General features: G+C 49.2%; 1 protein-coding gene across 1 annotated transcript; it reads left to right on the forward strand.

Annotated features, from left to right (window-relative positions):
- The first annotated feature begins 16875 nt into the window (after positions 1-16875).
- On the forward strand, positions 16876-19370 carry LOC137220886 (paraneoplastic antigen Ma1-like). The gene is given in 2 exon segments (XM_067730157.1): positions 16876-18280; positions 18283-19370. Coding segments are annotated over 2 exon segments (1050 nt in total). The 5' UTR covers positions 16876-17568; the 3' UTR covers positions 18621-19370.
- The last annotated feature ends 6311 nt before the right edge of the window (positions 19371-25681 follow it).

The raw sequence follows: 25681 nt of genomic DNA on the forward strand, positions 1-25681 counted from the left end.
TTTCATTTTGCACTGGCCCAACAAATTATGTAGCCAGACTTGCCTTTGAGCCATCTAGGACCAGGTGTTGTTTAAGCAGTTGTCCAGATCTATAGAGAGCTTGGAGGAGGCTTCTGGGCTGGACATATAAATGTGTGAGTTGGGCTTCCCTGGTGGCACAGTGGTTGAGAATCTGCCTGCCAATGCAGGGGACATGGGTTCGAGCCCCGGTCTGGGAAGATCCCACATGCCGCGGAGCAACTGGGCCCGTGAGCCACAATTACTGAGCCTGCGCGTCTGGAGCCTGTGCTCCGCGACAACAGAGGCCGCGATAGTGAGAGGCCCAGCGCACCGTGATGAAGAGTGGCCCCCGCTTGCCACAACTAGAGAAAGCCCTCGCACAGAAATGAAGACCAAACACAGCCATAAATAAATAAATTAATTAATTAAAAAAAAGACCAAATATACAGTTCTTACTATTAAAAAAAAAAAATGTGTGGGTTGTCTGCATATAGCAGGGAACGGAAGCCCTGGGCAGGGAGGCAGTCACTTAAGGAAAAGGTCTAGGATGACAAGAGGATATGGAAGGTCTGGGTTTTGACGTTCTTGTAGATGTAATGTCTAGGTAGGAGAGGATATAAGAATAGAAGGTGATGGAGCATCAAGAGAAGACGGGAGAAGATGGGAAGCCCAGGAAGGGAGAAGAAAGAGAGCAAAGCCTCAAAAGCCACAGATCAGGGCAAAGCGGAGCTGAGGCCTCTCTGGTGGATTTGGTAACACGGAAGACATCGGTGTCCCAGGTAAGTACCATTTTTGTGCAACGAAGGAGTTTGTGGAGTGAGCGGGAAGGGGAGTGGAGACAATGAGAGCACCAGCTCTGGAGAGAAATTTGGCCATGACCTGGAAGAGAGAGATAAAGCCATATCCCCATAAAGGGGTGAGGAGTGAAGGCAGCAATTTTTATCTTTGTTTTCATGAGAGACCCGAACACGTTTCTAAGGTATATCATCAAGCAAAAAGACAATATAGTATATTAGACAGAATAAACCACTTTGTGTAAAAACAGTGGTGGCGCGGGTGGGGGGTAGGAGGGAAGGAAGATTATATGCGTATGCAAAGAAAATTTCTGGGAGGATACACAAGAAACCAGTAAATATGGTTACCTGGGGGATGGGCCTAGGGACTTCACCTCTTCCCTTCTATATCAGTTGAATTTTTTTATCATAATCATTTTTCTAATAATAAAAAACTATTAATTTGATGTCCTCAAAGGAAGCTCTTGGGCGCTGAACATACTACTCAAAGGTTTCGTTGGTTGTCAAAATTAATATTCAATTTATTAAAGTTACAAATTCATACAGATCCAGGTTCTTCCATAAGCTTTAAAGTTCAGTTTACCGATTTTATTATTTATTTATAAGTTTAGCAAATTTTAACAATCACTTTTTTTTAACTTTTTTTTTTTTTTGGCTGCGTTGGGTCTTTGCTGCTGCGCTCGGGCAATGTCATCCTCTGTCATCCTCTGTCCTCCTCCCAAGAATCTGTAGCACGTTGGCTCAGCCAGTTCTGGGTGGCTGCTTCTCTCTCTAATGCCAGCAGACCCCAATACTCATGCATCACAGAGGTCACTCCCGAGGCTTAGCAGTTAGACGACTGCATGAGAATCACCGGGGGTGGGGGGGGAGCATATGTACGGAGCACTCACGGGCACACAGGTGATGCAAAGGTGGGAGCCCTGGGGCTTGCCTCCTGACCACCTGGGCCACAGGGACAGAGACAAGAAAGGAGACTATCTATTGGGTGACACCTCAGGAATGGGGACAAGGATGACAAATAATTTCAGGTGACTGAATGAGGTTCCTGCAGAGGGGCAGGGCTGAGGTGGAGGTCATTCCACAGCCCCTTTAGGGGTTAGGAATCCATGACTCTCAAGCCTTGCATGCTGTCTGTCTGCAGGTCCTATGTTAGAGAAACTTAGGAGTGGAGTGGATGGTGGCTAAGGGCATGATAGGGCTTTGTACATAGGGCAGACACGAGTGTGTACTTGCATTGGTGGCTTCCCAGCTCTCGGACCTCGGATAACTCCCCCAAACTTCTTTGAACCTGGGCCCTGCACCTGATACAACAAGACAGCGATTGGACCTGACTGCATCATTGTGAGGTTTTGAGGCGATAAATACACCATGCTCGGCTCAATGTCTGTCACGTTAATGGAAGTTGTGTCTTGCTGAAGATCAGGCTGCCCATGCCCTGCATATCACGCCATCCTCGTCAAGTTGACTGTCTGCCTTGAAGGTGTGCAGGGCTGTTTTCTGCACCTTCTCTTCTGTTCCTTCTTTCAGGCTGACCTCCATGTTATTCTCTCCCCTCTTCTGACTCTGAACACTTGCAAACTAAAGCTGACAGCTGCCTCACAAATTCATATCCTATATTAGGAGAGTATAGATTTTGGAGCCAGACAGACCTAGTAGTAAATTCTGTACCTTCCACTGCCTAGCTCAGAGACCCTGGACAAGTGACTTAACTTTCTAAGCCTCCATTTCCTCATCTGTACAATGGGTATAAGAATACATGTTGGAGAAGGGAATTCTAGGCAGAGGGAGTGGCATGGGTTGAGACACAGAGGTGGGAATGCAGGAACTAGTAGGAAATCTGTTTTCTGAGGAGAATGAGTGACCAAGTGGGGGTAGCTGGGGTCAGGTAAGCCCAGCGGGTCATGCAGAAGGATATCAAGCTGGGCTTTATCTCTCGAGCTCAAGGAGCAGTAAGGGAGTGATGTGGTCTGATCTAGTCCAAACATGCAAAAGATGTTTATTGAGTGCCTACTATGTGCCAGCTATTTGGGATAAATCAGTGAACAAAATAGATTTAAAAATTCCTTTTTCTGTGGAGGTTATATTCTAATAGAAGGGCATAGACCCAATAAATAAGTTGATTAAATGGACTATTGAAAGAGATAAGTGCGATGGAAAAAGTATGAATAGAATAAGGAAAGGGAAATTGAGAGGTCCTGGGGTGGGGTGGGGGAGATGAGTACGAGTTATATTTAAAATAGTGTCTTCAGGGTGAGTCCTTGTTGAGAAGTTGACTTCTGAGGAAAAACTTGAAAGAGTAAGGGAGTGAGGCACATAGTTATTTGAGGAAGGGGCGGTCCAGGCCAAGGGAAGAGTTAAGGCAGCTGTACTGAGGCAGGAACATGCCTGGCATTTGGAGGAAGAGCAAGGAGCCCAGTGTGGCTGGAGTGAAGCAAGCAAAAAGGAGTGGGGAGAGAGATGAGGTTAGAGGTAACACGGCCAGATCATGCTTCGCCATTGTAATGACATTGACTTTGGATGAAGTAGAGAAGGATTGGAGGCTTTTGAGCAGAGGAGGGGCACGATCTGCTTTATTTATTTATTCATTCACCAATGTTTTAATTATTCTGGTGTGTCCAGGAAGGAGATTGAGGGTGGGCAGCTGGAGGCAGAGTGATCAGCCGGGATCCTAGGCATAGCTCTAATATATGTTTTTAATGTAACAGATTTATTGAAACATAGTTCACATTCTGTACTGTTTACCTATTTAAAGCTACAATTCAATGCTTTTTAGTATAATCACAGAGTTCTGCAATCATTAACACAATCACTTTTTTTTCTAACATCTTTATTGGAGTATAATTGCTTTACAATGGTGCGTTAGTTTCTGCTTTATAACAAAGTGAATCAGCTATACATATACATATATCCCCATATCCCCTCCCTCCCACCCTCCCTATCTCACCCCTCCAGGCCGTCACAAAGCACCCAGCTGATCTCCCTGTGCTATGCGGCTGCTTCCCACTAGCCATCTGTTTTACATTTGGTAGTGTATATATGTCAATGCTACTCTCTCACTTCGTCCCAGCTTACCCTCCCCGCTCCCCGTGTCCTCAAGTCCGTTCTCTACGTCCTGTGTCTTTATTCCTGTCCTGCCCTTAAGTTCATCAGAACCATTATTTTTAATTTTTTTTTAGATTCCATATATATGTGTTAGCATACGGTATTTGTTTTTCTCTTTCTGACTTTCTCTTTCAGGAAAGGCTTGGCTAGATGCTGGTTCAGTGTCTCATACAACTGCAGCCAGATGGCTGGAGCTGGGGCTAGTTGAGCATCCTTCTCTCGTCAGGTAGCATCAGGGACTCTCATGTGGTCCCTGTTCATGGACAGGTTTTGGCCTCCTCAGAGCCTGGTGGCCTCTGGGCAGGCCGACTGCTTATAAGTCAGTTGAAGGCTTCAAGACGAAGCATTCCAGGGAGCAAGGTGGAAGCTGAGTCACCTTTGATGATGTAGCCTTGGGGATCACATGGTGTCATTTCTACTGAACTCTATTGGTCAAACAGTCAAGTACCACCCAGGTTTCAAGAGAGAATACACAAACCCCAGTCTCAGTAGGAGGACTGTCCAAATAGCATTGTAGGTGGAGCACATGGGATGAATGCAGTCATGCTGGGAAATACAGTCTGCTACACCCACTTTGGAGGAGGAGGGCCCCAGGCCCAGCCTGACACGGGTGCGTGCATGGTGCCCCACACACTGGCACTTCCTCTGCTTACTTCCTGCCTTCACCTTCCATACCACCCCCAGACTAGAGCCTGAGGCCTCTCCCTGAAGGCCAAGGGTGTAGGTGGCTGGGTTTTAGCCTAAGCTGCTTGGCATGGGGCTGGCATCTGGGCAGGGTTTTTAAGCTCCGCTCCACCCTGGGGACTAGAGACAGTAAGCTGAGCTGAAAATGATGCTCAGTAGAATTCTGTTGGCTAATGAGTATCAGGGGAGAAAATTCATAGATATTCTATCTGTTGGTGAAACAGACAGACCTTCTGTGTGATCCAGACAGGGCTAGATAGCGGTTGCAGAAAGGACGGTGGCAGAAAGAAACATTTATTGGACATCGTTTGTGCGCCAGGCACATCGTTGGTATATCGTGGGCATTCATCTCATGTCACCATCCTAGCAGCGCCATGGGGCAGGTACTGTGGACTTGTAGAAATGAAGACACAAAGTCTCAGAGAGGTGAAATAATAGGCCCCAGGTAACACAGTTGACAGGAGGCTGAGCCAGGACTGCAAAGAAATTCTTCCAACTTCTGTTAGAGCACCCTTCAAGAGAAATGCCCCAAAGTTACTTTTAGAGCCTTTAAAAAGCAAACCGGAACCAGGAATGTGGATCCCTTCCTATCTGGTGCCTGGTAGGGTAGCTGCTTTGTTGGTACCACAACAAATCTGTGGTATGGGAGCCACGGACATTTGCAAACTGCCTTCCGCAATCCTTTCGCTCTAGTCTAGCATCTTGAAAGACACAACAAAGACCATTAGATTGAAATAGGGGCTGCTTCCTCTAATACAGTAACTTTCCTTAAATTGAGAAACGAAGTGACTGGATGATATCCTTTTAATGGCTGCTGAGTGTATATGCATTTTGAGAGCAAATGCTCCTTCAGAAAAGACCATTTCTAATGTTCTTTCAAATTGTCAGTTGGGAGGATGAAGGGGAATGTGATTAGGAGACCAAAATAACAAAGAATTTTGAGACCAGCAAAAATGTTGCCTGCACAAATGTATAATTTAAACCGCCAAAGTGCTCCCACATTTTCGATGCCAAATATACTTAATCAGTAATAATCGTGTCCCTCAAGAAGGCTCCTAATTTGCTTTATTGCCTTTTTAGATTTGCCCCCTTTCATTTTCTAAAATATAATCATAGTTCAGTGACTCCATCTGGGAGCGATCCGGCGATAAATTCTGGGTGGTAATGATGTACAACCAGCGAATAACAATTCCTTCATCACGCTGTTTCCTCTATTGCCACCTCATTAGAATTCATGGTTTTCAGAAAATTCAATGAAATTTGAAATTTCCTCAGGAAGTTACTCCGATAAATAACTGACAGGGTAACAGTTCACTTATTTGTCAGGCACGAGGCAAAAGGGAGAGGGGGCAGAGAGAAGAAATGACAGAAGACAAATTGGATAAAAAGCATCATAAAGAAGTTTAGCTTTCCTGAGAGGCGAATGGGAAGTGCGGTGATGTTACAGCTGCAGACGTCAGCTTGGCCTGTGGATGGGATTTGACAGGAGCCCCTGCATGAAACCTCCTCATAGATCAAGCCCTGGCTTAACGTCCCTCTCTGGAGCCATCACTGGCTTTTGCCGACAGTTTTGATACCCTGGCCCTCATTCCAGGTAGAAATTTATGACGGGACATTTACATTTGTGACCTCATCGCCACCTGTGTCATCTGAGTTTCGTATTGGATTTCTGTTGTCACACACTCCAGCTGCTTTCTGGCTGCAGAGGAAAGGCCTTACCTTGACCTTAACCTTACACATCAAGATTCTCTGAGTTTCCAAGAAGAAAATTATCACCATCCACAAGGCAGACTAGCATCTGTTGGCCTTCTGCCTTTGTTGGAGGCACTCGGCCAGTCATCACACAGTATGTCTCTCATTTGCACTCAGAGCCCAACTCCGTCTTATTCTCAGTCCCAGGTGCTACCAACCAGGCATCCCTCTAGATGTTCCCATGGGAAGCAGGACTAGGGGATGGAAATGGATCCACAGTGGTGTCCATTGTAGTGAGAGCACTAGGCTTTTTTTTTTTTTTTTTTTTTTTTTTTTGCGGTACGCAGGCCTCTCACTGCTGTGGCCTCTCCCATTGCAGAGGACAGGCTCTGGACGCGCAGGCTTAGTGGCCATGGGTCACGGGCCCAGCCACTCCGCGGCATGTGGGATCTTTCCGGACTAGGGCACGAACCCGTGTCCCCTGCATTGGCAGGCGGACTCTCAACCACTGCACCACCAGGGAAGCCCTAGGCATTTTTTTAAAATAATTTTTTTGTTGCTTTCTTTTTTTTTTTTTGGCCTCACTGCATGACTTGTGGGATCTTAGCTCCTTGACCTGGGATTGAACCCACACTCTTGGCAGTGAAAGTGCAGAGTCCTAACCACTGAGCCGCCAGGGAATTCCCTCACTAGGCATTTTTGAGGCTGGCCTTGCAGACGGTTACCACTAACCTATGACAACTGCCACCAGCTTAGGCCCTGTGCAGGGCAGCTCCTGGGACAGACAATGCATGCTCTGTGTTCTCCTGGAAGCAGATGTAATCATACAAGGATAACCTTCTTTTGTTTTTCAGGGAATGTTAGCTGATGTTCTTCCAGAGGAGACATACCCAGTCACAGATGCCCAGGACAGCAAAGCTTCCTTCCTCCTCCTCTCCACTTACACAGTGGCGGGGAAGCTAAGGCGACCCTGTAGAAAACAACAGTATATTCAAGGTTCTCTACTCTGGCACGTGCCTCCTACCAGAAATATATTTATCACCATCAATTAGTTTGCAGATATTTTTAAATTAAGATGAGTTTTTAAAAGTAAACTTGGGGTGATGGGAACTAGATGACATCAATGCCCTTTAGCCAAAGATGTCCAGGGACACAGTATGGTTGAACAGAGTTGGGTTGGTTGGCTCATTGCAGTGAGGAGGAATGTCCACTAGGGGCAACAGTGAGGTACCTTGGCAAGAGGGTGCTAAGGAAAGACAGGAAAGGATTTGAGTCTTGGGCTAGGTGATTTTAGGGAGGGTTCAAGGAAGAGGGCATTTGCTCTGGATTGGATGCTCTCAGGTAGCAAGGGTGACTCCATCATTGGGGATCTGTATAAGTCTTATCTGTAAGGCAAAAGGAATGATAGCGTTATAGGTGAACAAGCAGCAAGCAATGACTCGGATTAGCCAGAAAAGGGAAGATATCGGTCATTTTTGTGGTTCAGACAATGTTCTTATTTTTGTCTGCGTTCATGTTATACGTTTATGTGACATGATTATGAAGTGGTCTTATTCGTATCAGGCTCCATCCTGGTCAGTGTAGCTTTGCCTGATGTCCATCTTCTGGGAAATCATTTACGTTCATAGAGGTAAACACCAGGACCCAGCTGTGAGTGTCAGGCCAACTCCTGCCTATGGGGGTGCTTATCTCGTTCTGAATGATAAACTTCTCCAGGGTCATGGACACTTTCTTCATACCAGTGTTCTCAGTCATTTCACACATTCTTCTAAATATTATCAAACACCTCCTCTATTGCAAGTGTCAGGTGCCAGGACCATAGAAACACACAAGTCAGCCACAGCTCAGCCCTCCCTGGTCCTGCAGAGACGACAATTACAAGGGAGTGGGGTGAGTGCCCTGCATGAGATTCACAAGGACGTTATCAGCTATAAAATGCGAGGCACACTGCATGGCCAGGAGATACTTCCTCTTCCTGAGCCTTAGAGGAAGCTTACAAACAAATAGGAGTTGGCCAGGGAAAGAGAAGGGGACAGCTGTCCCAGTGGGGGGGGGGGGGGGGTGGGGAACAGCTGTGCCAGAGCTGTTGAGTTTAGTGGGGCAGCAGTGAGGCTGGATGGTAGGCATGGGCTAGGCCAGGGGAGGCCTCCCAGGCCCTTCAGAGGAGTCTGGGTGGAAATTAGCCTTATGGGGAGTGATGGAGAGTTTTGGAAGACACTTGGTCTGACATGTTTTTCCTGAGAGGCTGAGAGTGCCTGGGAGAAAGGAAGACAGGCTTCAATGGCTGACCTGGGCATTTGTGAGAAGAGGCCCCAGGCTCCATACAACTGCTTCTAGTTATCAAAGCAGGAGAAGAAACCACACGAGGAGGTGAGCCTGAAGGTAGAGTTGAGAGAACTGACCCAAGACTGAGCACCTGCCCCTTGGCTACTTCTGATACTAGCTGATGCACGCTTGGCACTTAATAATCCCCCAGCACTGCTCCAAGCCCCTTACATGGATTATTTTATTTTATCCTCACAATGACCCAATGGAGATGTTACTTTTTTTTTTTTTTTTTTGCCCTAAGTCATAGGTGAGGAAACTGAAGCATAGCGAGGTTAAGCAATTTGCTCGAGATCATCCAGTTACTAAGTGGCGGAGCAAAAATTCCACCCTGAGTAGCCTGTTTCAGGATGTGTGTTACTTTCCTGTGGGCTCCACCAAGCCCTCCAAGTGCTGGGCTCTGCTCTGGACTCTTCGCAAGCTGTGGCTCATCTGGACTTCACAAAACTGTGGACAAAGTGTGTGTGTAGCTCTGGGTGGCAAATCGGGACCCAGAGTGCAGTTTGGAAAAGGAAGGCTACTTTCAGGAGTGGAGGAAGGGACTGGAAGCTCAGTAGTTCTGGAGAAGCTTTTTTAACTTACAAGTGTGCTAGCTTTGGGTCCAGAATGCCCAGCACAGGGCGTGCTGGTTTGACACTAACAGTTGGAAATTCTTATGTACACATAAATGTATATATATTGATGAATGAAGGAAGGAAACAACCGACTGCCTGTCTTTGAAATAGATGGCAATAAAACATGGTGGAGATAAGGCAGGAGAGGGCTGGATTATCATTTCAGAGGAAGCTTTCTCATGGAGATACTGTGACAAAGTTAACAGCACGGGGAGAATGTGCTGCTTTGAATAAAGCATAAAATGCTGCCTCTGCCCTTCCCAGCTGTGCAACCCTCCATAGGTCTTAAACTCTATGAGCCTCAGTTGCCTCATCTGTAAGATGGGAATAATGACACTCACTTTGTGGGGTTGTTTCCAAGATTGGAGAACACATTTTATGTGTCTTGTAGGGTACGTGGCACATAATGGGTGCTGGGTAAATGACAGTAAGTATTAAAAACAGTAATTTTAAACAGTGCTATAGATCACTGAAAAGTACAGCTTTATTTCTCTGTGATGAGAGCGGAGGAGGAGTGAGGAACAGGCCTTGAATTGGGTCCAGACCAGCTCATGCGCTATTATTTGCTTGAAGTATCTTTTCACTTGTGGCTTTATATCTTGCCCATTCTTGAAAACTGTTAGATATAAATGGATACTTCATTGGTAATTGTTCCCTTTTGTGGTCATTGTTCCTCAAGCAACTCTCTCCATTAAGAAGTCACCATGGCAGCCTGCCCACTTACGAGGCTTGCAGCTGGCCCACGCTTCTCCCAGGGATCATGTGGTCACTCTTCCAAGTGCCTGGGGCTTCCATGACTGGGCAGAGGAGGAGGGAGAGCCGCGCTGTTAGTGTTTCTACCTGCAGGATCTGAAATGTGGGCGGAAGAGGGCACAGGGCCTGGCACAGAGTAGATACACAAGAAATGCTGGTGGAAGGGGAATGAGGTAATATTATTTGTGGGAGGGGTTTCTGGAACAGGGCAATTGCCCTGAGTCCAGAAACTGAAGATGCCTCATGCTGCCAGAAAGTGATGGTGGGGTCTCCACTAAGAATTATTCTGGCCTGGGACAGTTCCATTCATTCATTCATTCGTTCATTCATTCATTCAAGAATATTAATAGACTAGGCACTTATATGATGAAATACAGTTTCTATCCTCATATAGTTCAGAGAGTAGTTAGGGACACAGAAATAGACAAACCCAGCCGAGCAAGTGCTACCAAGAGGAACGTGTGGGGATTGTGGGAGCCCAGACTTGGGGTGATCTGGGAGGGTTTCTCAGAGGAAGCGTTGTTAAGTCTGGGCACTTGGATGGATGAGCACGAGTCATCCAGGAGGACAGGGCTGTGGATGCCTGCTCCCGGTGGAAGAAATGACATATGCAAAGGCCCCAGGGTGAGAGGGAATGTGATGACTCCAGTCAAACCCTCAAGGCCTTCTGAGTCAGTCAGGGTCTCCTTTGTAAGCAATAAGCACTAAGCCTGGATGATCTGAGGGGAAGGGGGATTCCCTGGCTCACTGAGAAACACTAAAGTCAACTTGGAGGCTGTGTGCCAGGAACAACCCCTTAAATAGCACTGAAGAACTGGTCCTAGGAAGACGCCCCCCTGGCAACTGGCATTGATGTGGTGGCTTGTTTGGCCCGTATCACTGAGGCTCAATTCCGGATGCTGCCCCTGGAAACCAGATGTGGAGGCTCCCCTGCCATCTCCTTCACAAACAGGTCCTACTTGGTTCTGGTTTCTTCAAGTCACAACTTCCAGTGCAAAACTTGGGTCAGGAGGGTTTGGTTTACTGGGTAGGACTTTTTGTATTCACCGTAGCTGCAAAGGAGGCTGAGACAGAGGGTATTTGGCATTCCCAGCTTTATGGTGGGAGGTGGGCTCTGCCTCGCACGGGGGGTTTTCCAAATACAGTGTGGAGAGATGAGCAATGCCAGTGGACTAACAAGGAGAGCTTCATCATGGGAGACACTGGGCCCGCAGAGGTGAGTAAGACATGGTAATTGCCTTCAATGTGACGGAAGTGACAGTCCTTTCCATAAATAACTCAAGAGACTGGAGAAAATGCAAGGAGAGAGCAGTGCTGAAGTTGGGCAAGGAGTAGAATGAGTCAGCATCAAGGTTCCAAACTGGAATCTTGTGATTGTGAGGTGGTGGGAACCACTGTTGATGCCCCACATGACTCATGCCGACCTTGAACCGTTCTGCCCCCAAGGTCTGTCTGAGTAAGTGGGACCAGGAAAACATAATCATCCTCCAAAGAGAGGGCTTTCCTCCAAACATCTGGTTTCCCTTCATCAGCCGTTAATCTAACCCTTCCAGAAACAATTGCTGCTTCATATTTGTAATGACATGTTGGATGCTTGAACCTGCAGGGCTGCAATTTCACACCTGAGTTCCCCCCAAAACATCCACTCAAATCTTTTGGGTTATTGCCTAATGAAGGTGGCAGAACTCTTCCAAAGTCCTGATGGATCTGGGAGCCCTTCAGCCCTCTGAGGATAGGAGAAAGTTGCTGAGAGAGGCTGAGAAGGCAAACCTTAGTACCTCAATAGAATTGGGGAGCTATAATGGAGCCCCACTTATAAAAGGATGGAGCATCTATATTCCTAACTCTTTGCACAGGATCTCTGTTCTCCAGAATTGGATACACCAAGTCCCTTATTTCTTAGATAGGACCATTGAGGGGCATCTGTATTTCTTTTTGTTCTAATTTCACCTTACCTTGCTCCTTTTAGTTGTAATTTGTACAATTATGTATTTATGTATTTCTGCCATTCTTCTGACTTGCTGATGCCAAACAGGGGTTGATGAGAAAGTCCACATTCACCTAGAATTCTCTCAGTGTCTGTGGTCAGTGGAATAATGGTCACCCCAAATATATCCATGTCCCAATCCCTGGAACCTATGATTATTTGATGTTACACGGCCATGAGGAATTAAGATTGCAGATGGAATGAAGGCTGCTGATCAACTGGCTTTAAAATGAGATTATTCTGGATTATCCAGGAGGACCCAATGTAATCACAAGGATTCTTTAAATATAGAAGAGAGAGCCAGAAGAGTGAGACTCTAAGAGAGATTTGAAGATTCTATGCTGGCTTTTGAAGAGGGAGGAACGCAGCCATAAGCCAAGGAATGAAGGTAACCTCTAAAGATGGGAAACGCAAGGGAATGGATTCTTCCTTAGAGCTTCCAGATAGAACCCAGTCCTACTGAAACCTTCATTTGAGCCAAGTGAGATCCACTTGGGGCTTCTGACCTTCCAAACTCTAAGATAATAAATTTGTGTTGTTTTGAGCTACTGAGTGAGTGTTAGTTCGTTAGAGCAGTAATAGGTAACGGATACGGTGCTTACTGTCAGGGCTTCGCTATCAGGCGAGGAGCCACCAAGAAGATGTTAGGACCAAGACTCTTGAGGACATAGAGTTCTGAATAGGGAACACAAGCCATATTTGTAGACTTGTTCCTCCTGATAAATCATGATCCCAATTTCTTGTCATGGGCTATTCGACTGTTATGGTCACGGGAAGAAGTTAGTCTGAACTGAAAGGAGCTATTTTCACTGTGTGGGCAGATTAATCTTAAAAAATACAGTCCTTTGAATTGGTCCTGAGATGCTGCATCCTTGTTAGTCATCATGAAATCAAAACATTCCCTGAGGTTGTCAGCCAGCTGGGTTTCTGTTTTCTGTTCTGGAGGGGTCATGTCTGCTGGAGGTGGTGACAGAGCGGAGGGGCACTGGAAGACAGAGTGAGTTGAGGGGGAGGCAGGACTTCTCTGCATCCTAATGGAATACTTGGGTGATCTGCAGCCTGGAGGGTGTGGCTCCTGCTATTAGAGGGCTCCTCTTAGCTTGGTCCTGTAGTCTGAGAATAGAAGAGGACAGGATTCAAAGGTTAATATAGACCTTATGTGAAAATGCAGGAAAATTTGGAGTAAGGAACCCATTCCTAGGCATTTGGTGAGAACCAAATAGGTAGTAAATGTGGCTGCTTTTACGGAACCCAAGAGACTAGAGCGGATAATCTCATTCTTGCATGTCAAACGTCCATTATTCCCCCTCTGCTAAGCAGTATTTTCCCCATCCCCCTTTGAGAAACTACCCCTCTCCTACTCATTCTTTTTGGCTAAGATGGAGTTAAATACACCCCCTCACTCCAGGGGCCACATGACCTACAACTGGCCAATCACAGAGTTCCATTCCTCTGGCCACAGTGATTGGTTCATCATTGGGCACGTGGCCCAAGCTGGCCAATGAAAGCCCTCCTCCTGATGGCTGGGATTACTAAATGGACAGAAGGTAACTTAGGTATCGCTAATGACCATCTTGTTACCACCGAGAGGAGAGCCTTCTGGACAGTGAAGCCAACACAGTGGAAAACAGCCAAAGGGGAGGGAAAGATTCTTGAAGACATTACTTGAACGTCTAGCTCTAGCTACCCTTGGAGCCCTGTCTACTCAGTCATTTGGGTCAATAAATGTCCTTCTCTTAGTCCAGGTGGAGGGGGGTTCATCTCTCTTACAGTCACAAGCTCTCTTAGCTTGAAGCTCAGACAGGAATTCAACACACAGTTCCTTCTCTGGGCGCCAGGCACTGTGCTAGGTGTGGAGGAAGATTCAGCTGAATTAGAAGATGGGGCTTCACCTGGAGTTCAAGGAGTGAAACATCAAATAGGAGATACAGACATCTAAAGAATAAAACTAAATCTAAGTCACACCATTGGAACCCATGCTATGCCTTGGGCATCTAGAGAAAGGAGGTTGAATTCAGTCAGGATCTGGAGGGGTTCACATGACTTATCACAGGATCCCAGGGGAGGGATGTGAGGTTGGACCACTTGGTAGAGTGCTGAGGATGAGGAATGGAGATCCGGACGTGTCACAGGTCCTGCCTCACCTGGAACCAGGGATAAGATAGAAGGGGGAGAGGTGGGATGTTGGGAGCCGTGACCCCACGATTTCCGGGCAGTCAGGTCAAAGACTAGCACACTGCTAACTCACAGCAAGACTTGAGCTCAGAGGGAGGATGTAATTGCCCAGTTACACAGCCAATGGGGGAGTTGACTAACTCCAAACCTGGTGCTCTGCAGCACTCCACAGCAGCGGCCGTCAGAAATAGATTAGTCCAGCCAGAGTTTTCCAAGCCTTATCAAATGAAACAGAAAGGGAGAACACCCCTGTTCCCATCCCCTCACTGCCAGTAAAGGTGATGGTTGTGCCGTAGGGATACTTGCTGGGGATACGGTAACAGCCGCTCCCACTCAGAGCATGTTCGGGGTAATCAAGGGAGAGGCAGGAGCTCTCAGTATACTTTAAACTGCCCATCTCTCTAGGTCATGCTGCTTGCTTGTGAAAGATGGAGCGGAACAGATGATGGGTGGCGATCTCCCTGGGGTTGGTGCAAACTCACTGGAAACTGCACAGATCAAGCCCTTCTATCTTTGTTCGAGGGAAGTTGCCGAGAGTGATTGAGGGGAATGAGTTAGGAATAAAGGACGTGAACGGTCTCACCCCAACTAAGCCCTGTCACCTTCTTTAGTTCCCACCAGCAGCGTAACCTGGCCTTGAGGCCCAATAATTCAGACCCAGGGAGATCTCTGGAGACAGGAAGGGAGCAGAGAGTAGTGGAAAGGGAGAGGTTAATAGCTGCTGGATGGGACCTGGGGAGAGCATACCTCTCCCTGTGAGAGAAGGAGGCAAGCTGTTCTTCTTGGAGAGAGTTCAGGTTCAAATCCCAGCTCCAACTCTTACTAGCTGTGTGGCCTTAAGTAAGTTTCTTCTTAGTACCTCAGCTCCTTCATTTGTTAAGTGGGAATGATAATAGGAGTCAACTCATAAGGCAGCTGTGGGGATGAATAAGATCTAGCAAATGTTTTGTAAGCGGCAGTGGGAATCCACCCCAAGACTCCTCCTCGACCCCCCTCCTACATTGTCTTCTGGTTGATCTGATACAGTCATCAGCTGTCAGGTCAGGAAGGGCCATCCACCCGTCCATTCATTCAACAAACGTTTACTGAGCATCTACTACATGTTCAAGGCTTTGGGAGAGACAACAGTGAACGAGAAAGGTGAGGGTGCTCCCCTCATAACGGGACTCTTTACTGGCCATCTAGGTGTTCATGAAATTGATAAGAAAACAGAGGCACAGAGGGAGGAAGGCCCCTGCCCACAGTGACAGAGCTACGAGGGTGGGACCCGCGTGTATTTAACACTTCAGGTTCTCCAACTCCAAGTACTAGGCCTGGCAAGACTAGATGATACATCAATATTTGCTGAACTGGTGAGTAGCTGAATCAATAACTCCCAGTCTAGTGCCCTTTTTATGGCCTGCCCCCAAATAATTGGGTGGTGAGTGCATGTATGGAGAGGTAAGTGTTAGTACTTTCCACTGTGTGGCCCAATTCCCTTCTCCCTCTGTAAAGCGTGGGCTGAGAGAGCTGGAGAGGCCTTTATCTCTACTCTTGGACATTGCATCAGGAGCCGAAGTAACATAATAATGTCATTCAGAAATGGTGGAGCTCATGCCCAGGCCTGCAAATCATGTCGGGTGTATAGAACTGATGCCTAAAGGAAATCAGATGCTGAGGGGTAAGCCTTTTTTTTTTTTTAAAGGAAAAGCAATTCTCAGGCACTAGTACTATTCTTTCAGGATTCAACAAATCATACCCCTAACTTTTGTAGGACTTGTGACGAGAATACAAATGGAGGATGTGTGGGCACAGTAGCAGTCCTCCCTCCGAAGATGGCCACATCCCAATCCCTGGAACCTGACAGCGGGGTATCAGGTTGCAGATGGAATTAAGGTTGTTAATCAGCTGACTTCAAGTAGGGAGATGATACTGGATTATCTGAGTGGGGCCAAGCATCCCGAGGGGCCTTGTAAGTGGAAGACGGGGGCAGAAGAGGGAACCAGAGAGATGGCAGTGTGAGGAAGACCTGGGGAAAAGGCCACAGGCCAAGGACTGCAGGCAGCCTCTAGGAACTGGAAAAGGCAAGGAAGCAAATTCTCCCCTAGAGCTTCCAGAAAGAATGCAGCCCTGCTGATGCCTTGATTTTAGCCCAGTGAGGCCCATTTTGGACTTCGGACCTCCAGAACTGTAAAAGAAGAAATTTGCATTGTTTTAAGCCAGGACGTTTGTGGTAATTTGTTGCAATAGCAACAAGGAAACAAGCGTAGAGGCCCACTTACCTTATGTCAAAATATTCAAAGCTATAAATCAAGTCAGTTGCTTGTGAAACAAAATATGTTCTTTCTTGCTACATTAACAGAGCTATCTTCTTAACCGCTTGGGTTTGCACATTTTGAGACTCGGTGGAATTCCTCCCTGGAACATGGCAGTGCAGGGAGTGCAGGCCCCAGGTCCCACTCCTGGCCCATGGCCTGCGCCTTTTTCTCTCCCTTCCAATTCTCACTGGTACTCAGCGCGAGCTTCGGCGCGCCAGCCTGCCGTCCAAGCTCATACACAGCTCCCACAAACAGCTTCTCAGAAAGGCAAACCCAGAAAGTGGGCCCCTGAGGCCCCAGAAGCAGTCTCGGGGCTATTTGGAGAGGGAATTGGGGGTCCTGGTGCCCAGAGTGTGGTCCTGGTGGACAAAAATCCCACGTTCCCGGAAGTCGCGCTGCGCCACCCCGCCTCCACGTGCAGCAGCTCGGGCGCGCAGTCGCCGTGGCCTGCCTTCGTCTGCGCCGCCTCTAGCCCTGCTTCCGCATCCTACACCCGCCTCCGCCGCGTGTGTTCTGGGTGCCCGGCTGTCCTCGCAGCCCAGACGGGCACCTGCGCCAGCGAAGGACCATCTCTCGGGCTGGCCCCGCTGCCGCCGCTGCGACCTGGGGATAGTCTCTTCCTCCGGGGGCGGCACAGTTCTCGTCTGCAGAGAAGCGGCTTCTCGCGCGCCTGAAGGCCCGGATCCGACCGCGAAAGCCCGGTTGACGCCGGAAGCAGCCGCGAGTGCCTGGCGCCCGGGCTGAGAACAGAAGACCACGCCCCGCGATTACACCCCGGCGGCCTCTACAGCCCGGCGGCTCCCGCCTTCGCCGCCCGCCCTCACTCCTCGCCTCTGAGCTGCGACGCGACACCCTGCCTGCAGGTGGAGGACCCGGCCCGAACACCCCGACCAGAGACTCAAGATGGCGGTGGCCGCGTAACTGAGCATCCCGCAGGCTTCGCTCCGAGAACGCGGAGGACTGACACTGGGGGGCAGCGGAAGGACGAGAGCAGGACTCTGGTGTCGTTTGTTAATCGTGGTGGCGTGAAGCTTGACTCCTCGGGCATATTGCGGGGGAGTGTCTGCTGTTGTCCTAAGTCCTAGAGCACAGGGAACCACAGTAACCCGTATTTTGTAAAATTGGGGCCTTTGATAGTTGGCAAAATGGCGATGACACTGTTGGAAGACTGGTGTAAGGGGATGGATGTGAACTCCCAGAGAGCCCTGATGGTCTGGGGGATCCCAGTGAACTGTGATGAGGCTGAAATCGAAGAGACCCTCCAGGCTGCGATGCCCCAGGTGCCCTATCGAGTGCTTGGGAGAATGTTCTGGAGGGAAGAGAATGCCAAAGCAGCCTTGTTAGAGCTCACTGGTGCTGTCGATTACACCGCGATCCCCAGGGAGATGCCCGGTAAAGGAGGGGTGTGGAAAGTGGTCTTTAAGCCCCCGACTTCCGATGCTGAATTTCTAGAAAGGTTGCACCTCTTCCTGGCAAGAGAGGGGTGGACCGTGCAAGATGTTGCCCGTGTCCTTGGGTTTCAGAACCCCACTCCGGCCCCGATCCCAGATATGCCAGCAGAGATGCTAAACTATATTTTGCATAATGTTATTCCGCCTCTTGTTGAGTCCATAGGGTACAAGAAGCTGACACTCTTCTCCGGGAGGGACATCCTGGGGCCTGGAGAGGAGACATTTGATCCCTGGCTGGAGCACACTAATGAGGTCATAGAGGAGTGGCAGGTGTCAGATGTGGAAAAGAGGCGGCGGTTGATGGAGAGTCTTAGAGGTCCTGCTGCTGATGTCATACGCATCCTCAAGACCAGCAACCCTGCGATTACCACCGCCGAATGCCTGAAGGCGCTTGAGCAAGCGTTTGGGAAGTGGAGAGCTTTAGGGATGCGCAGGTCAGATTTCTGAACACTTACCAGAAGCCGGGAGAAAAGTTATCTGCTTATGTCATTCGTCTGGAGCCTCTGCTGAAGAAGGTGGTGGAGAAGGGGGCCATAGATAAAGATAACGTGAATCGAGCCCGCCTGGAGCAGGTCATTGTCGGGGCCAACCACAGCGGGGCCCTCCAGAGGCTGTGGCTGACCGCGGTTGCGGAAGGGCCAGCCCCAAACCTCTTCCAGCTGCTGGTGCAGATCCGCGAGGGGGAGGCTGAGGAGGAGGAGGCGGAGGCTGTCCTCCTGCAGTTAGGCCTGAAGGGGCCCCTCTGAGTCCCCATAAAAGGGGCTTTAGTGCAGACCTAGATCGCAGCTGCTTTCGTTCGTTGTCTCTGTGCTGTCTTACACGTGTGTCTCCTAGTAGTAAAGACTTAGCCATGTTTTTTTGGGGGGGAAGTCAGGCCTGCGTATTCATGCGACATTAGTAAAATCGTGCAAACAAGCACCAGAGCTGCTGCGGTACGAGTCATGCTAGCTACGATGCCAGGGAAAGGTCTGGACACGAGTGCTCAGTGCAAGCTGTCATCAGCTTGCATCATCATCAGTTGTGGAAAACGTGAACTCGTGACACTTCCCGTCGAGGTAATTAAATGTGATATTGCATGTTCAGATGTTTAGTGCAGGGCCTGGCTAACACAAGAAGTGTTCAGTAAGAATGTGAACTGTTGTTACTACTATCGTGAATAGTTGTTGTGTTTACTGTAAATTGTTCCTGGTTTACATTAACGTAAAGGAATGTGAATTAGATATTCAAATTTAGAGTGCAAATTTCTTATTTTTCATCTTTAAACATCTCAATCAGTTTAACTGTAAAGTGTTCCGAGACTACAAAATGGGTTGTTAGAAAAATACTGCACTTGTAGAGCTGTTTAAATCGTTTTCACTGGACAAGATACAGATACAGATTGCAAGGGGAGGTTAATATGAACCAGTTACAGTATCTGTTCCCCCATTTCAAATCTTTGTCATTGAAGTGTAGTTTACCTTGTTCATGCTGATTCTAAGTGTTCTAAGTTCGAAGTTATCAAATACATGTATATTAATTAAAATATTTTAAAAATTCAAAAAAAAAATCCCATGTTCCTTTCTCTCTCCACCCTTCCTCACCCTGTGGGGTGGGGCATGGCTGGAGGAGAATCAGAGGGGGGTCCTCTAAAGCAGGGGTCCCACACCAGGTACCCCTCTTGTCCAGACCTCAAGGTGATCCTCATATCAATAAACTTTTGTAAGCCCAGGGGAAGTTGAGTGGTAAGTTGATGGGCAGCTGGGTTTTGTCGCCACATAAGAATACCTCGTTTTTACCCCTAAACAGCTCTTTCTGGATTGGCATTTCCTTTACCAATGGAGTAAACCCCACTGAACCAAAGTCTGCTATTTCACATTAGGTGAGAAGCCTATCTTCAAATCCTTGGTGAGGCCTAAAAACCAAGGAGGACTGCGGAGTCCAAGGTTAGGGACCCATCTCTGGAAGTGGGAAGAAAACAGGACTGGTCTCAACCCTTCACTATCTGAGAGACTGCCGTGTAAAGTAGTGAGCCTCCCATGGAAGGGAATATTCAAGAGCAGGTCAAATGGCTATTTCTCTGGGTTTTGTAGACGGGATTCCTGCACACAAAGGCACAGGACTGTGTGTTCCCTGGAGCATAATCACATCAGAAAACTTGATTGAGTCCCGGCCTCCACCCCCTCCATGTTCTGGGTTCTCCTCTCTTATGAAACATGTCTGGGCTGATGGCATCATTCTGTGTATGTCCCTATGTCACAGAGCCAAAAAGGCCTCCACCTAGAAGGCATCAGGTGATGGTGTTGTCATCTCCAGATTCATTTGGCAGAAACGGGACACCATCCTGAGTACAGGGATGAAGTGTCTTGAGAGTTGCCTGTGGTCCATGCGTTCAGAGTTCCCAGGGCCAGTGGGATGGGTTTTCCTCGGAGACACTCATCCTGCACACTGGGTGAGGACTCATCTCTAACCAAGGCAGAGGCCCAAGGTCAGGCTGGACCCTAGAAGGCCAAGTCCAGAGCAGATGCGCAAACTGCAGCTGAGACTACGGGGGGGGGGGGGCCTTGACCTCAGGCACTGTCTAATTGGTACTGACTCCTTATCATGGCTACAGGGCCCCTCAGGATCCGGTCCTGCCAGCCCCTCCGGCTTCACAGAGGCTCTCAGCCACATGGCCTCCTTTCGGGTCCCCAAAAGGACCCTGCTTACTCAACCCTCAGAGTCTTTGCAATGCCATCTCCTCTGCAAGGAGCTGCCGGAAAGGGAAGGTGAGTAACCAGAAGTCACAGAGCTCATCAGGGGCCCAGCTGGGTTGTGATTCCAGCATCGACCCCACTGCACAAGCCCACAGGGGACGGGGCTTAATAAAGGTTCAGAGAATGGATGACACTTGAGAACCAACTGTGGCCCCAGCTCTGATCAATTGCTCCCTCTTGTAGAGTAGCAGCTGTGCTTACGGTAGTAAACAGTGTCAGTGCTTGTTCATTCATTAAAGATCTTCTCATTTTCTCCCAAGAACCAAGCACTGTAATGGGTCCCAGGGATACAGCCCTGGGGCAGGGCCAGAGCAGGCTCTGCGGCTACAGATGCCTCTTGCCTCCTGTGCTCCTCCATCTCTGACCTGAGTCCCTGGCTGGGACAGAAACACACAGAAGTGCAAAGTGCGTGCACAGAAACCCACACACAGGGCACACCTGCACCTGCCGCTCACAGGCAGGGAGTCCCGCCCAGCATGGCCCTGTAGGTGCAGCCTCTGAGGTGTCTCTCCCCTCAGGGGGCCCTTTGTTCTATGCTCCCTGGAGCTAGCCCTGTTATCTGAATCACAAAACCTCGCTACAAAGATGCCATGTTCTTTCTGCTTCCTACCAGAAAGATTTCAGGCACGTAATTGGCCTCAGATGAATAATAGCGGCTTCAAGGTCTGGTCCCATCACTGCATATATGCTGCTGGCCTGGGATGGCACCTGCAGGAACATTAATGCAAACTGAAAATAAAGTTTACTCATCGGATATACAGGATGTCACATTTCTTGCACACCTGAGGCTGCAGACTGAAATTCACACCAGTCACACATGCTCAGACTGATTACTGATGCAGATGGAGAGAGGGAAGTGAGAGCAAAGGTACGGAAAGAGGGTGCACGGACAAGGTGCTGGGCTGGGACAGATTCTGCACTGGGGAGAGAGGGAGAGAACGCCTGCGGGTCCAGCCTCAGCCTGGCGGGCGAGTGTCCTCAGCTACAGATGTCCGCCTGGTCTTGCGGTCTTCATGGCCGCTGTGCTTTGTCAAGCCACCAGACGTTGTTGGGTTAAAGTTCCATTCGCATTTCTAAGCAGTCCCATCTCTGCCCCAACTCAGGGGGCAGAGCCATTGCCAAACCCCCTGGAGCCCCCACTGAGCCCCAATCCAGGGGGAGACAGGTTTAGTCGGAGGTCTCAGGTCTTGGCTGGAGGTGGATGCGGAGAGGCACCAAGGTGTCCACGCCCCCTAATATCTAACTAAGCCCCAGTCGCCTGACCCTTGGGTCCTCTGTGCCTTCCTAGGCAGGGGCTTTATCAGGGACAAGCTCTTCTCTTGTCCATTGTCTTAGAGTTCACGGAGGGGTGTGTGTCATGATAGCATTCGATCCTGCCAACTCTCCTTTGAGGCAGGTACTGCTAATTTCTTCACCTTAGAGATGAGCCAGGTCATGCCCAAGTTAACACCACAAAACTGTGGTGTGGCGTACTTGAACTACATCTATGCTCCTCTTTTAATACCACCACCAAGAGGCCTCTCGTATCAAATTCCAGTCTGGCTTCTACCCCCATCACTCAATCAGATAAACTCTTCCTAAAGGCACAGATGACCCCCCACGGCCCTCAACACAGCAGGCTAACATGGTCCTCATTCTGTTGGCCTCTCAACTGTGCGAGACACTCTGGGTCGCTTCCTGTTCCTCCAAACACTCTCCTCTTTGGCTTCCTCGACACCACACTTGGGCTGTTTTTTCCTCCTTCCCCCGCCCCGCCCCCCTCTCGGATCCATTCTCTGCCTGCTCTGTCCCCATGGCCTGTGCCACCCTGGCTGCCCTGCCCTCTAACTTCTGGCTGGGTTGCCCAAGGAGAGAGAGGCACCAGCAGGTTGGGGAGTGGAAGGAGGGGAGGGCAGGCATTTGTTACCCCAACTCCCTCCCTGTCCAGCTGCAGTTCTGGTGGTGGTTGCATCCCTGAGGTTACAGCTCCAACCCACACTGGGCTCCAGCATCACTCCCCTTCCTTGACCCATCAGGCCCAGGGATGCTAACGACTCCCTCAGTTGCTAGACCTAGGGCACATCAGCACCTGGTGTTTCTCTCAATGCCGCCCATGGCTCTATCTATAGTCCCTCATTAAACCCTCTTCCCTTAGACCTGCTGAGAGTGCCATCCCTTTCCTGCAGGCACTCTGAACCGTACAACACTCTTCCAGTTTCCTTCTACTTCCCAGTTTCCTGCTCTGCCTTCTTTTAAGGCTCACGTCCTTTAACTGACAATTCAACACAGATGATCGTCAAGGACTGGTCCAAGATGCTCTTCTCTTGTCAATCCACACCATCAACCTGGGTGATCTCATCTGCCCCCAGAGATGCAATTGCCACCCACCCAAATGACTCATCAAGGCCTCTCTCTAGTCCAGGTTTTTCTGAGCTCCAGCCTGGATAATCCAACTGCCTCCTTCACGTACCCCAAGGCATCTTAAACTCAACATCTCTTAACGAATGAGGCCGCCATTGACCTAGTTGTGCAAGCTGGCAACCCAGAAATCATCCTTGACCCCGCCCTCCCGCTCCCCTCCTACACTCAATCCATCACCAAGTTCCATCCACTTCTCTCTACTACTGCCACAGAACCAGATGACCATCAGATTTTATCTTGGTGCTTGGTCTACCCACAGTCTTGTTGTTTCCCCACTCTCTGAGTTACTCTTTGCAATGTAGTCAGGGAGATCTTCCCACAGTGAAAACTGTATCAAACCACTCCACTGCTTAGAGACTTCAGTGGCTCCCGGGTGCCCTTAGATCTTGCACGGTCTGTCCCTGCCACCCTCTCCAGTGTCCTGTGCCTTATTTGCCCTCGATCTCTCCCCCTCCAGGAAGAGTGGTCTGTAACCCATCCCTCATACTCATAGGCACCCTCCCTCCACAGCAGCGTCTACGTGCGTTGTACCTCACCCCCCTCCCCTCTTCAATTCCTTAACTTCTACTCATCCTAACACCCTCAGCTCCACGGTCACAGCTTCAAACAGCTTCTCTGAGCTCCCTGACCAGTGACACTGTACCACTTATTACAGTTTTAGTTTTACACTTACTTGCATGTTTCATGAATATCTGTTTCCCCACCTACTATGTAAAGTCTAAGAGGGTAGGGGCCCATCTGTCTTATTTATTTATCTCTGTAAGCCCATCACCCAGCCCAGTGTCTGGCACATAGTAGGAACTCAATATTTGTTGAACGAATGAATGGATAGATGAATGAATGACTGGACCAGAGAGCAAAAGGCCTATTCTACTAGCCTTATACTAACAGCCGTAAGTAGTATTGTTTATACTGTACTGGGATGTATAGGAGTTTTCCACTTAGAGACAAAGGAAAGGACGTTCTCATAGAGAAAGAACCTAAATGATTGATTGTAGAAGGAAACTCGGTCCGAATTACTTTAGGCAGTGGAACGTCTGAGTTTTTCATGAGAGACATGTAACATGCACTTTTCTAGTTGAGCTTCCAATGATACAGCCTGGCTCCACAGAAGTCGCTCCTTTCCAAAGACCCCTGTCATGGATTGGGACCCCATACTAGGATCCTCTGATCTCAGCCCTGAGCCATAGAAGCAGGCTCTGCATTAACTCTGGGCCGACCACGTGTGTGCCTCCCAGGTATCCACGCTCCTTCTTACGGCAGCAGCCCTGAACGTTTATGTGTCAGTGTCTTCCCCTCCCCCATTCCGTGGGCCAGGCTTCACCACCATTCCAGGGGAGGCCACATGGCCTAGGCCGAGTCACTTGTGTGTCTCATGTCCCTGGCCTCAGTGATTAGTCCAGGGGTGGACACATGACATAAGCTGTTTGATCAGCAAGAAGTCCGGGAGTTTTTCAGGAGCTACTGCCAAAGACTCTGCCTCTTCCCCATGGGACTCACATGATGGGATGTGAGGCTGGAGCTGAGAGGCCGGTTTGCTTTCTGAAGGGAGAAGGGAGCCACCACGTGAAAAAGAAGCCCACACAGGAAAGCAGAGCGAGGAAATGGAGAGAAGCCAGTCCTGTGGACGTCACTGGACACCTGGATCCAGCAGTGCCTGAATGTCTCCTACCTCTGAACCGGCTAATTATGTGAACCATTAACCTTTGCATTCCTTATGCCAATGCAGAGCTAGAGTTTTTGTCACTTGAACAAAACAGAGTCCTCACTGAAACAACCTCCACGTGTCCTCTCTGCATCCCAATGCTCCCAGAAGCCTCCCAAGTTCTCCCAGGAAGGGGTCAGGCAAGGCCCTCACCTGAAATCAGTTTGCTTCGGTTCCACTTTGCCTCTAATTTTCTGTGTGATCTTGGTGAGGTCCCTTCCCTTAGGATCCTTCAGATCTGTGAAATAACTGAGCCTCTGCTCCGGGATTCATGGTTATCCCGTGCTTTTTCTGCCAGGGCTTTATGGTGCTTTTCTATTTAATTATCTGTGGCCCTCCGTGGACAGCCAGGCAGAGCCCTGGTTATAAGAAGGAAAGGATGGACCACTCCTTCGGGCTCTGAGTCCTCTGAAGTCCTCAGGCCCATCTGCCCTCAGGAGCTCCTAAGCTGCCTGTGCCCCAGGGGAAGAAAAAACAGAGCTACACATGCCATCCCAGGATTGAACTGGGGACGGGGCCTGCAAAGCCCGGGGAAGGGCTATGTTGCCCCCAGTCTTAAGGCTTCCCCACGCCCCGTCCTGCTGCCTCAGCTTGGAAATACTGAAGCTGAAGCCCCCTCAGGCTAAAACATGCCCCCCAAGGCTACCTCGGGGGGCCCCGCAAAGAGCTGGGGCTCCACCTACCCCGCTCCTGCCGCAGCATCAAGTCTCCTTGTTGAGAGGCAGCAGAAAGTGACAGCACAGAGGCCGAGCTCGGCCCCTTCCCCCTCTCTCATCACTCCAGCTCTCCTGACGCATCTCAGGAAAGAGCTGTGATGGCAGGTGGTGACTTCCCGGAAGGCAGGCCCTGGCGCTCAGCTGAGCCTGCACACTTGTTCCCCACCTGCGCCTGCCTGCCCGTTAGCCTGCCAGGATTTATGAACGCTACAATTTGCAGAAGCAAAATTTCCTTCTTATCTGCATCTTGCAGC

Source organism: Pseudorca crassidens, chromosome 3 (genome assembly GCF_039906515.1).
Source record: "Pseudorca crassidens isolate mPseCra1 chromosome 3, mPseCra1.hap1, whole genome shotgun sequence".
Lineage (NCBI taxonomy): Eukaryota > Metazoa > Chordata > Mammalia > Artiodactyla > Delphinidae > Pseudorca > Pseudorca crassidens.